Source organism: Cupressus sempervirens, chromosome 6 (genome assembly GCF_028749045.1).
Source record: "Cupressus sempervirens isolate cs-2001-9-10 chromosome 6, ASM2874904v1, whole genome shotgun sequence".
Lineage (NCBI taxonomy): Eukaryota > Viridiplantae > Streptophyta > Pinopsida > Cupressales > Cupressaceae > Cupressus > Cupressus sempervirens.
This window is the reverse complement of record NC_143123.1, coordinates 136,113,632-136,126,958: the sequence shown is the minus strand read 5'-3', so window position 1 is coordinate 136,126,958 and position 13,327 is coordinate 136,113,632. Positions and strand designations below refer to the sequence as shown.

Sequence of the window (13,327 nt, the reverse complement as noted above, 5' to 3'; positions counted from 1 at the left end):
TGCCAAAAGAGGCCCCTACCAAATCAGCAGAAGGGAAGAAAAAAGAAGAATGGACCACTGTTGGGCACAAGGGCAAGGCTCCCTTGGCTCCTAAGCAGTCATATGTGGCTGTTGTTTCAATTCCTCCTATTTCAACAAGAGCACAAACCCCAACTATTGTAGGGTCAATTATGGCTTTGCCAAAAACAAACCCTAGTGTTTCATAGGGGATCAAGGCAGCCACAAGGGCTACCACCTAGGTTGTGATTCACACCCCTTTTTCTACTTCCTCCATAGTGACTCAGAATGTGCGACATTCTCGTAGTCCTCCTAGATGTACTGAGAAACCATAGGAGAAACGATGGGCTATCAGTCCAAAGGGTTTTCCTTCTGGCTTTAACCAAGCTTCAACTTTCTTGTAGAATAGTTACTCTCTCTCAAGGACGAGGAAGATATGGAAGAATTTTCATGAATTTTTTTATCATGGAATGTGTGAGGTATGCCAGGAATACCCATCATAGACTTGGTAATTTAGATTTTCTTTGCATGCAGCAAGTTAAAATCTCTAGTTTTATGCTTTCCATTACATGTCATATCATTTAGACGAATAGTATTATGTTTTCATCTCAGCATAAATCTGGTAGAGGTAGTGTAGTTACTCTTCTATCACCTTGTCGTCATTTTGCTATTATTTCATATGGTTCTGACCCCATGCACAGAATAATTTGGCTTTTTCTTTCTATCAATAATCATTATTTTGGAGTAGTTAATGTTTATGCTTCCAATGATGTTGTGGAAAGATCTCAATTATGGGGTTGGATAGATGACAACTTGCCTCCAGCTACTTGGGTTATGTGTGGTGACTTCAATATAATTGAGCTAGCCTCTAACAAAGATGACATTTTTCCTTTTCACTGGACAACTAGGGAAAATGAAATCTGGTACTACATGGATAATAAATTGGGCCTTTTTAATCTCAATACTAACTACCACCAACATAGTGGGGTTTGGCACACTTGGTCCAACTTTTGAGCTAGCTCTAACCGCATTCTAAAATGTCTTGATTGTGCCATGATTACTGCACAATATTTTTTCTCCTTTTTTGAAGATTGAGATTTACCTGTCATTCCTCTGCCAGATCTAACATTATCAGACCAATATCCCATTTATTTTTCCATCTCATGGCACACAGTTGTCTAATGGGTTGACAGGACTTAGTTTTTCCTCAATACATCAATGTTGATGCATGCTTCCACTATTGCTCATATCCTACATGTTTGGAATTTAGAGCCATGTCTACATTCTCAGATAGGGTGGATTTAGTGGTGGAATGATGTTGTTACCAAAACTACTAGATTTCTATGCATCTATGGGCAGAAATTGGTGGTTTTTAGATGATGGTCTTATGAATCTAGTGCCACAACTCTCAAGAAAGCTTCTGAGGCTCTCACCCTTAACCCTTTTGATGTTGATTTGAAAATCTAGCTTATCAAGCTTCGTCATGACAAACAAATTGTAGATAATTATGTTGCTCTTGGGGCCCAAATCAAAGCTCACTTCCATTGGTTGGAAGTTGGTGATAAGGCTTCGAAGGAATTCTTCTAGGCTCTTAGAGCTCATTATACCAATCTTGGGATTAAAAAAATAAAACAAGGAACTTCTATTCTCTTTAGTTCCCCTGACATCTTGCAAACTTTTGTTCACCATTACAAAAATGTGTTTTCTTTGCAAGGAAATTTGGTTACTCAGGAGGAAGCCCTCAGAAAGTGTATTTCTGCTACTTGAAACCACCTAACGATCGAGCAACATGCTTTTTGTAAACAACTTCTCACCATCCAAGACCTCAAGGAGGCAATTTTTTCCATGGTTGATGACTAGTCACTCGAGTGTGATGGGTTTCCTTGTGAGTTTTACAAACACCTCTAGGAGTCTATTGGTCCCAACCTACACAAAGTTTATCTTGAAATCTATGATTCTAAGAGTCTAGGAGCTATTATCAACAAAGGAAACATCAAATTCATACCTAAAGCTAGTGATCCTGAGGATATTTGTAATTGGCAGCCCATTGCCTTTCTTAATGTGTCTTACAAAATTATTGCTAAGGCAATTTCTCTTAAAATTTTCCATCTCCTACCTTAAATTATGCAGCTAGAGCAAACTGGCTTTATTAAGTCCAGGTATATTCTTGACAACATCATTTTTGTCTAGGAAGGTATGGAGTGGGCTCGCAAGTCTAATTAGTTTTCTGTGTTTTTAAAAATTGATTTTGCCAAAGTCTATGACCAAATTGAATGACCTTTCATTTTGGCTATGCTCCAAGCTCTTGGTTTTGGTCCCAATTTTCTTCAGTTTATGGATATGCTTTTTGGAGATGCTAATACTTGTATTACTATCAATAGCTCTCAATCTAAAACCTTTGAGCTCTTTCACTCCATTCAATAGGGTTTCCCTCTAGCTCTGGCTTTATATGTTCTTCCTACTGAAAGGTTTGGCTACTTACTAGCCCTCTCCATTTCTTCTAGTTTTGTTTGTGGCATCTCTTCGCAAGATTCTTCTTCTCAGTTGGTTAATTGACACTTTGTTGATGATTCCTTTCTCACTCTTTTGGAGGATAAGGAAAACATCACTAATGATTTGCAATGCCTAGACACCTTTTGTCAAGCTTCTAGCTTTGCTATTGAATGGCACAAAACACTCTGTTATCGATAATCTTTTTTGCCAATTTCACCTTGGCTTGATAATTTTGAATGGAAATGGGTCATGCATGTAGATATTTTTTTCTTTTTGGGCATTCCCTTTTCCTTTCAAGCTTCAGCAGTTGATTTGTGGAATGTTATTCTTGTCAAGATTGCAAAGAAGCTTGACTATTGGCTTACCAAATCCCTTTCTCTTGTAGGAAAATTTTATATTTGTTCCAAGGTCCTAGTAGTTATGCATGTTTACTATTATTCCCGTTGGGCTCTTTCCAAAGCCTCTTATCTAAAATTAGAGTGATTGCTCTGTGATTTTCGTTGGGCTTCTGGTTTTGACCAGAACATGGCTTTTATAGAGTTGCTTGGGATTTTTGTTGTCTCCCCAAAGAGTCTAGAGGACTTGACCTTCTCTCCACACGAAAGAAAGGCATCACTCTTTGTGCCAAATGGATTATATATGCCATTACTGGAGATGAAGCTTAGAAAGTTTTGGTTTAGCATTGTATTTCTTTTGGGTTCCCTGTTAATAGGCCTGCATGAAAGGGGATTGGCTTTCAAACCCTTCTCATAATGCAGGAACTAGTCCACATACATGGCTCTTTTATTATTAAGAGCATATGGAAAGCTTGGGAAGCTATTAAACCTTGACTTCGATGGTCTGGTGATGAGTTTTCTGATGGGCTCTCTTTGAACCAACATAAGATTTGGTGGTCTCCTCTAGTCAAGACTCAAAGTGCTAGTGCTTTGTTTTCTTTCAAACATGGCATCAAGACACCTAAGGACCTCTTTTCCAGGGCCTCTATGAGTCTCAGATCTTGGGAAGACATGCAAGTCCAGTTTTGTCTTGCCCATTTAGATTGAAAAACTTATGATCTATTGCTTTCTACAATTCCAGATCACGTAATTCACAAGTTGGGTATTTAGTCTGTTTGACCTTGGTGGATAGATTGGAAGTGGTATCCTGCCACTCCCTTTACTAGCTACAAGCAAAGTTTGGGGTATCTATGGTTTTATCCCCATTTACTGATGGTGGATACCCTCAACTAGCACTAACATTTGCAGTCTTCCCTTTCTCAGTGGAGAAAGTGTTTCGACACTATTTGGAGTTTCATTACTAAACCAAAGATTGCTCATTTTACTTGGTGCTTGGTTTTTCAAGGTCTTCCCCTTGGGCCTTGGCACAAGCATATTGGGGTTTTGGATCCTCAGTGTCCATTTTGTGGGCAGCCAGAGTCATTTTTGCATATTTTTTGGTTCTATAGACATGCTCAAAACTATTGGCATTGGATTAATGATTTCTTTAAGCCATTTTGGCCTGAACCTTTTCCTTGGCATATGGTTATCTTGGGTGATTCTCCCAAGTTTCCTAGAAAATTTACCTAGATTTGACATACCTTTAGGATGAATTTTTTTTTACTCTATGGAAAGATAGAAATGTTGTTCTTTTCACTCACAATTTTCTTGACATAAATGTTGCTATGTAAACTAAAGAATGTATTTGTAATAGTGTAATGATGTAGATTCAAACACAAGCCAATAAGGTGGCTCTGGAGCTGGCTCACCTTCAGGAGCTTCTCAATCATTGGGGTAATGCTCCCTGTACAATTGCCAGAGTACCTCCTGATCCTTCATTTGATACCACGTTGCCCAAGGGCCATTGCTTGCATATGCCACACTCGCAGGCTTCCTGTCACTGCTCTTCGAGTTGTGGCAGTGGTGGTTGGCCTCACTGCTCAGCTTCTCTGCCCCATGGTGGCACAGGCTGGTCCCTAGGCCTGGTGGCTCCCCCTCTTGGTGCTCGGCATGTGTCCTATAAATGGCCCTTTTTCCTAAAGTTGGCTATGTCACCCTCACAGATTGATACCAAAGATATAGACCAAGCCCCCGATGATTCTACTGATGGTTGGATTATTCCCAACCCACCTACCAATCTTAGGGATGATTGGGGATTTCATGATTGCCCCTCAGTTGGCATTGCTTTGGTTGTTGAGGGTAGTTTCTTATATATATTTTTTGATGAATAATTGTTGATTCCAGCTTTGGCCATGTGAACTTTTGCAGGGTGATCTTGTATCCCCCAACCCTTTTTTTGTGAATTGGAACTAAGTATATTATTTATTAATAGAAAATGACTATTCATCAAAAAAAAAAAATACACATTTGTGATTATGATTAGAAGAAAATCATTGAAAACAAAATATTGTTGAAAATGCAACTCCATTGATAAATTGAATACAACTAAAAAAAACAATAATCAAATCGATAAATATTCATTTTCTATAAATCAAAAATTTGATATAGACATCTGAGAAAATAGTAATTAACATATATAGTCTAAATCTAATTGTATAAATTCTCTAGACTAAACTTATTAGTTCCCATTAGCCCCATGTGCATTAGTTTTGTGTAAAAAATACTTATACTACATTACACAAATAGTCAATGTTTTAAAGAAAAGATAGAATAAATTATGCTCAAGATAAAAACATAAATAGGCATATATAATAGCATATATTACCTCACGTATGGTCAACTTTTCAAGGTTGGGAAAATTACTCAGTGTTTTGAGGAGACTGGAAACACAAGGCAACTCACATTTTTCAATTGAAATTTTCCTCATTGTTTCGACAGCTGATAGAATTTCAAGTAACCAAAACTCTGATACATTCACATCATAGAGAGATGTACGACAATTTAGCTTAAATGCAGATATTCCACAACTATTGTCTCTTTCCATATAAGCACCAAAATAACAACTGATCAATTCAAGTATCACTTGAGGATAATCCATAATTAATGTTTGAAAGGAACAGTATTAATTTTTTTAGTATTTGAGATATTGAGCACATATTTTGAAGTCCTCTAACCCACAACATTCATTGAGCTGCATATTTTAAAGTTGTTGGCATAGAGTTATGAAATTTTCTATTATTGTAATGTATATGATAATATATTTTTCATGATGACTCTAAACTCTAAATTTAAAACATAATAATGATACCCTTTGTTCATATAAATACTATTTTGTATACTGTGGTTGACTATTGTAATGCATTTTAGACATTTACTACTTTAACGTTGCATAGAACAGAAATGAAAATGTTTATGTTATGTTCTTCTACCATGGAATGACCAAACAAAAAAAACTCTATAAACAACTCTGTCAAATTTTGACTTATATTGCAAGTCTATTCTGTTTTCACCAATTAGGTCAAGGTTGGGACTCCTACTCACCCAAAGCATTGTTGTGAAAGTAGCACTATATTTTTTAATTTTAAATATTATAATTCTAATGAGCTTATAAGGAACTTTATCATTAGTATAGTAATATTGTAATAAATCAAATCTAATCTTAAGAAAATTAGGAATACTTTTTTTAAAGAAAATTGTTAATTTGTTTACTTTTTAAAAAGAGTTAAGTAACTTTTTAATAAATAATTAGTTGAAGAATATTGTAATCTTTTTTCTTTAAAAATATAATTTCAATAATGAAATAAATTAAAAACTTAAAAAAATAGGAATACTTATTTTTTGAAGAATTTTTAAAATTCCTTTTAAGAAATAAAATTAGTTTTTCTAATGGTTTGTGGTGACTATGTACATATTTTATTATATTAAAATTAAAGTTAATCATGTGAATGCAAGACTACTAAATAATATATTTATTTTTTGTGATTAATTAATGGGAACCAAAACAAGGAATGAACATATTAGAATATACACAAAATTTTGTAGATACATTGAAATGAGAAAACAATAACAATATATGATAGTCTTGGAACATTACCATATATGTTGCAAACAATGCGTAGAAGAAATAAATTCCTATCATGTAATACAAAGGTGTTAATTGAGAGAAGCAACTATATGTAATGACAAATTTAAAGCCATAATGAATACATATGAAGACAAGATAAAATATAGAAATACATCAGTATATTAGAAACAAAGAATAAATATTGATAGAATGGGAAAATGATATAAATGAGGCATCCGGAATAATATATTGATATTATGGTAAAAGCACAAACCTATGTCACCCTTCTACAAAGGAAAAGGCTAACAAAAATATAATTGTTCACCTTCAATGACATAAAACTGGTATTATTATTTAGAATTTGAAAATGAAGTAAACTAATGAAATGTGTAGAAATGGATGAAGTTTAGGATTATAATTTTTTATAATTATTTGAAATAAGAATTGATATGTTTTCTTAATTTTGATAGATAATTTTTTAGTTGTTGAAAAATGCTAAAAATTAGGGGTTTAGTTCTCACCACAAAATTATATGAAAATAAACTTATTTCTATTTGATCTTAGACTATGTTATAGATAACATATATAGCTAGAACAATCAAAAACAAAAATTGACTTTAGAACTATATTTTCTCTTTTATAATGATTCAAATTTCAACTCACATGAAATCAATAGTTCTCATTTCCCACCACCTTTTTCAAAAAAAATCTATTACAACCAAAAGAAAAATTATACACTCTAAAAGAGGACTCTCTCCTCTACAACGTCATATAATTTTTTTTTAAAATTGATATGATTTAATATTTTTTTCTTTCTCAAAAGTGACATATTTTTGAATGTTAAAATACATGCTTGTAGAATTTTTTAATTATAATACACCTTATCTAATTAAAATAATATCAATTCTATATGAGAATATTCTTGACTTTGAGCTCTATTAAATGGTGTTTATATGTTATTAAAAAAATATCATAGAAAATAGTAAGAGTTATTGAAGCATTAGTTTTCTGAAATAATTTTATTTCTTTAGTAATTGGATACAAACTAGTATAAAACATGCATTAAATAAACATTTCCAATTGGAAAAGTGTGAGACCATATATAACTTAGCTAGAGTGAAATTATCTAGATCATATGTTGAAGAAAGATTTTTTTTGGATAGAAATACTCAAATTCAATCATTCAAAAAAGTTAGCCTAAAAGGTGACACAACTTTGTACTTTTACCTGATAGTATTCATTTTTCAAAGAGGTAGCATTACTTTATCATAAGTTTTCAACAATTATCTTATTTTCCTTTGTATTAAAAGGTATAGAGTGTGCAATAATGTGATCAATTATAGCACTGTGACAAGGAAAAATCTGATAATTTTGAGTCCATTGATAATTCATGAAAGAAAAATAGCCCTATACCTAAAATGAAAGCCACTAGGAGGAACTATGGTGAACAAGAGGAGGATGAGAAATGTAGTGAAGAAAAGGATGAAGAGGTCGTGGAAGACCAACATGATAGCCCTATGCCCTTCTAGATGTCTGATACTTTCAAAATTGAAGCCAATACTCCAGATTTTGGGAGAGAAGGGATTATGGATGAGTAGGGCACAATTACTTCATTGGTCAAAATGGTAAATTTGGGCAGCCAAACTCAAGGGGGGGTTCCTATAGGAGGTGATGAACAAAAAGATGGGAATACAATAGGAAGTGATATTCAAAAGGAGGGAAGCATCATGAAGAAAATTGATAAATTTCAGTGCAAATCAAACATTTCTAAGTTAGAGGAGTCCATCACTAGCATGATCAAGAAGAATGGGGGCTTGGTGGATAAATATGATAGGGTTGCTAACTTTTTTGTGTAGGCGATGTATTTGGCGATGACTACCCTTCACCTATTATAGGAAAGCAAAGAGGATACTACCAATGAAAAGGACATGGAGATGCCCCATTCGGTGTATGTTTTCCAAGTGAATGATTGATTGCACCTACTTTTGGAGAATCTAAGAAATAAAAGAAAAGGAGAGTTAGCTCCTACTTTTGTACTTTCTTTTTTACTTTTTGGTATGATAGGTAGTTTCTTGTTAGCCTAAGAGGCTTTTTATATTGATATTTACTAGACTTGTTTAATGCCCATTGCGGTTTATTAGGCTAGCTATTTGTATAATGAAGACAATTTCATAGTTATAAACAATAGTAAGTGTAGAAAAACCTTAGTTTGGGGGTTTTTGATATTAAGGAAAGGTGTTCCAATTAATCATATGGTAACAACTTACAACTAATTTACAATTTCTTATTTTATTTTTGGTTCTAGGTCAACCCCCAACTCGACTACTTTTTAATATATATAAAAAAGTAAAATTCCCTTAAGCACTTTGCATTTTCTATTTCTCCTCTTCCAAGGGCATGAGGGCTTTTAGCTTACAAATTTAATCCTCCATGATAATACAATTGTATGAATTTTGAGCAAACTCATATGCCACTTTCCATATACTAGTGCCTATTTTGGTGTTGGACTAAATGCTAGCTTTGACTTCAACTTAAAAAATATCCTCGAGTCTATTTATTTTCATTCTTGTAGTGTCCAACTAGGCAATTAACCATTTGATAATGATATTTGTTGCAATTGTATACTTCGCAAAGTTTGTCCAACTTGTTCACACTAACATAATACTAAAGTCATTAGAATACTTGGGTCAATAAGGTCATCAAAACTTTCAAGGGGATTTAACTTATTAAACAAATGCATCCAACCAAGTGTAAATCAACTTGAATTAATTTATGCTAATTTGAAACAAATATTCAAAGTTAAATATGAAGAGATAAACAAATTAGTTGTACAAAAGACACTAAAGAATAAACTTGATGTTACATATTATTTGGTCATCTCAAATACATGTATTAAATACTTCATTTGGTAAAAAATATATCATATACTTCTAGAATATGTTATTCTTTAATACAATAATTTTGTTTGGTGTTGGACCAAATTCTAGCTTTGACTTCAACTTAAAAAATAGCCTTGACTCTATTTATTTTCATTCTTGTAGTGTCCAGCTTGGCAATTGACCATTCAATAATGGTATTTGGTGCAATTGTATACTTCACAAAGTTTGTCCAACTTGTTCACACTAACAGAATACTAAAGTCATCATAGTACTTGGATCAATAAGGTCATCAAAAGTATAAAGTGAATTTGACTTATTAAACAAATGCATAAAACCGGGTGAAAATAAACTTAAATTAATTTATGTTAATTTGAAACAAATATTCAAAGTTAGATATGAAGAGATAAAATAATTAGTTGTACAAAAGATAGTGAAGAATAAACTTGATGTTACATATAATTTGATCATCACAAATACATGTATTAAATACTTCATTTGGTAAAAATTATATCATATAATTCTAAAATATTGTATTCTTTAATACAATATTTTTTTAATATCTTAAATAATTAATATATATCCAATTTGATACAAGACATAGTTTATCTAAGATAATAAATGTAAAGTTTCATTTTCAAGAATACATATAAAAGTATGAACAAATTAATTGTACATGAGAATACATATAACTAAGATAGAAATAAAATCAAAGTCCATTAAGCAATAGGAAAAAGCTAACGATTTAAAAAACAAAAACTAATTATCAAATACATAATTTAATGCACCAAAAAGTTTCATCCAAATTATATGAAATAAAAATAAATGTAAGCATTTCTGATTATGACTACAAGCAAATCATTGAAAACAAAATATTGTTGAAAATACAGCTCCATTGATATATTGAATACAGCTTTTAAAAAACTATAATCAAATCGATAAATATTCATTTTCTGTAAATCAAAAATTTGACAAAGACATCTGAGAAAATAGTAATTAATATATATAGTCTAAATCTAATTGTATAAATTCCTAAAACATATTTCCATATAGGGGAGAGGACCCTGTACTTGAGCACTCTAACTTCATGTTTCTCAAAATCCTATGTGGAAATTTCAAATCACTCCGTTTTTTTTACAGCAGCTTACTTGGCAAGTCCTCTGCTTATAACTAAGGTTTTAGAGCCACATCATCAAATATGATGCCACATCAGCATGCTTTTTGCCAAGTTGTCCAAAATGGCCCAAATAAAAAGTGAGACCATTGATCGTACAAAAAGGGTACCCATAGTTGCACAGCTGATGTGGCATCACATCATTGGTTAGTTTTTAGAACAAAAGGTACATTTTCATTCAATTTTGTGTAATCATCAATGTACTAACAACTTTAAAATCACAAGTATTGGTACAATTTTGTCAAAAAGGTTGGACATTAAGTCAGTAAGTGTAGTTATCAAATGAACAATTCCTATCACAACCATTAGAACCCGTTCAAGTACTGGGTCCTCTCCTCTAATCATCTCAAAGAGAGAAAAGATCTTTGTATTTATGTAAGTTAAGTTTAGAAGAATTTGAAGGGTGCATGGCTGGCATTTGAACGATTAAAACAAGATACGTATTTGCTAATTTAAGATTTCAGTGACAATTGCATTAGAAAAATAACTATCCACCGTAGTGAAATGGCAGTCAAAATAACCCATTTTAGCCTGCAAAGAGCTAGCATTCAAAGCGAATATTAATAAGTAGTCTCAATACTATGATATCTCACCCTTTGGCCATTCTAATGTAACTCAATATCAAGAAAATTCATACACAAAACAGCAATGACAACCGATTGTAGCCCGCTAATATCTGGTATTCAAATTAACTAAAAGTAAACAGTCTCAGTGATAAGCCTATTCCATGTGCAACTCAATATAAAGCTTGTTATGATCAAGTGCAGCACTTGCCTCTTTCTGGTCCACTAGTATTCTTATTTCCAACCCTGCATAAGCCTTTTTCATTTCTAAAATTTGATTCCTGACCTCTGGACAACAGCTTGGAAGATTGACTGCCACGATATTTAAGGAAGAAGAATTTCCAACAAGAAGATTCAACATCTCCACTTCGTTACCAGTCATCGTGCATACAAAGTCCATAGATACTTCTTTGAGATTTGAAAACTTGAAGTCTGATCCACTTTCCATCTCTCTTGCTGGCGCCATATTTCTTTCTTCTACAGAACACTGCAGTACACAAACAGTCAATGTTTCAGAGAAAAGATAGAATAAAGTATGCTCTTGATAAAAACATAAATAGACATATATAATAGCATATACTACCTCACGTATGCTCAACTTTTCAAGGTTGGGAAAATTACTCAGTGTGTTGAGGAAACTAGAAACACAAGGCAGCTCACATTTTTCAACTGAAATTCTCCTCACTGTTTCGGCAGTTGACATGCTTTCAAGTAACCAAAACTCTGATACATTGACATCATAGAGAGATGTAGGGCAGTTCACCTTAAATGCAGATATTCCACAACTATTGTCTCTTTCCATATAAGCACCAAAATAACAACCGGTCAATTCAAGTTGCATCAGTTGAGGACAATCCACAATCAACGTTTGGAAGGAGCAGTATAAAACCTTCAAATATTTTAGATGTGGAGCACATACTTTCAAGTCCTCTAACTCATAGCATTCACTGAGCCACAGATTTTCAAGCTGTGGGCATAGAGTTATAAAATTTCCTATTATATTTTTATCAGTCTCTACAACAATGTAGTGTAGGTAACATGATACGAGACAAGGAAAGCCTAGACAAGACTCGCGAAACTTAGTAAAACCTAAATATTCAAGTTTCAAAGCAGTGAGCGTCTGACAGGCAAACAGAGTAGCAGGAACTTGTATCATTGGGATGAAACGACTTGTTATACTAATTTCTTTCACCCCTTTTACCCTTATACTCTCAATCCATTCCTTCATTTTTTCAGTGTTGCTCTTACAACGAAATGGAGGCTCAAACCTAAAGCTTGTAAGAGGTGCAGAATGTTGCTGAAGAATATTATCTATGATGTCAGTGTACTTATCTGGGCAGATGGAAGCGAAGAACTCCTTAGAGAATTGAAGATGGGGAGTTTTAGTCCAGAGTGAAGGCCATCTGGTCGAGAGGATGGAAGATCTAATAGCGTCTCGCAAGGAGAGCCTTGACAGGATTTCATAAGAGAGTATGTTATCTGCCAGGTCGCTTAGCCTGTCTTCCTCTGCCGCCATTGTTTGCAACCCACCAGTCCAAATATATCACCAACTCCTTCAGAATCAACATCCACTGCAGAAAGCTGCTTAACTAATTGACATCACGAATTAAGACCATCTGCAATCTTTTACTGCATACACAAATGGAGTGTGTGATCGTAAATGCTGAAGATATGAATATCTATTGCCTTGTACTGCGAATCGGAGTGGTGGATTTCATTCTTAAAGCACTTCATAAAGGATAATCTAGACAATGCGTAAAGAAATGCTTCACACAAACTGGGTAGGAAGAAATGTTTAAACCATTTTAATGGCATTAAAGTCTCTTTAAGGAGAGACAAGAGTCCACCTTATTAAAAACAAACAAAACCCTTTATATTTGATTGAAGTTATGATCAAATAAAATCATTATTGTATCAAATTTGGAGGGTTGTATATTCTTTTGAATAAGGAAATTTAATTTTGGTTAATTTGATAAATATTTTATGGTTCTTTTATATTTTAATATTTTATTATTAGTCTTTTATTGAGTTAACATTGTTCTAACTATTTTGTTATATTGGGTATCTTAAAAGTTATAATAGATAACTAATAGTTAAAATAGATAAAGATTTCAAATAATTATTGCTATTAATATAGACAGTGTACTATTGAAAGCATTGATTTAATTAAGAATATTAAATAATGAACATTCTTTTTTTTTAAGGAAAAGTAATTGGCCGAAGTCTAATTATTTTTTATTATTATTAAAATTAATTACTTTATGTGTTAATCTCAAGTATATTTG

The 13,327-nt window shown here is 33.0% G+C and overlaps 1 protein-coding gene across 1 annotated transcript; it reads right to left on the bottom strand.

Annotated features, from left to right (window-relative positions):
- Positions 1 to 4,247: 4,247 nt before the first annotated feature.
- Positions 4,248 to 12,558, bottom strand: LOC149551597 (F-box/FBD/LRR-repeat protein At1g13570-like). The gene is made up of 5 exons (XM_089790115.1): positions 11,626 to 12,558; positions 11,250 to 11,529; positions 11,117 to 11,155; positions 4,831 to 4,910; positions 4,248 to 4,511 (listed from the first exon to the last, which is right to left on the bottom strand). The coding sequence occupies exons 1-5, from the start codon at positions 12,556 to 12,558 to the stop codon at positions 4,248 to 4,250; spliced, it is 1,596 nt and encodes a 531-aa protein (XP_089646241.1).
- Positions 12,559 to 13,327: the final 769 nt, after the last annotated feature.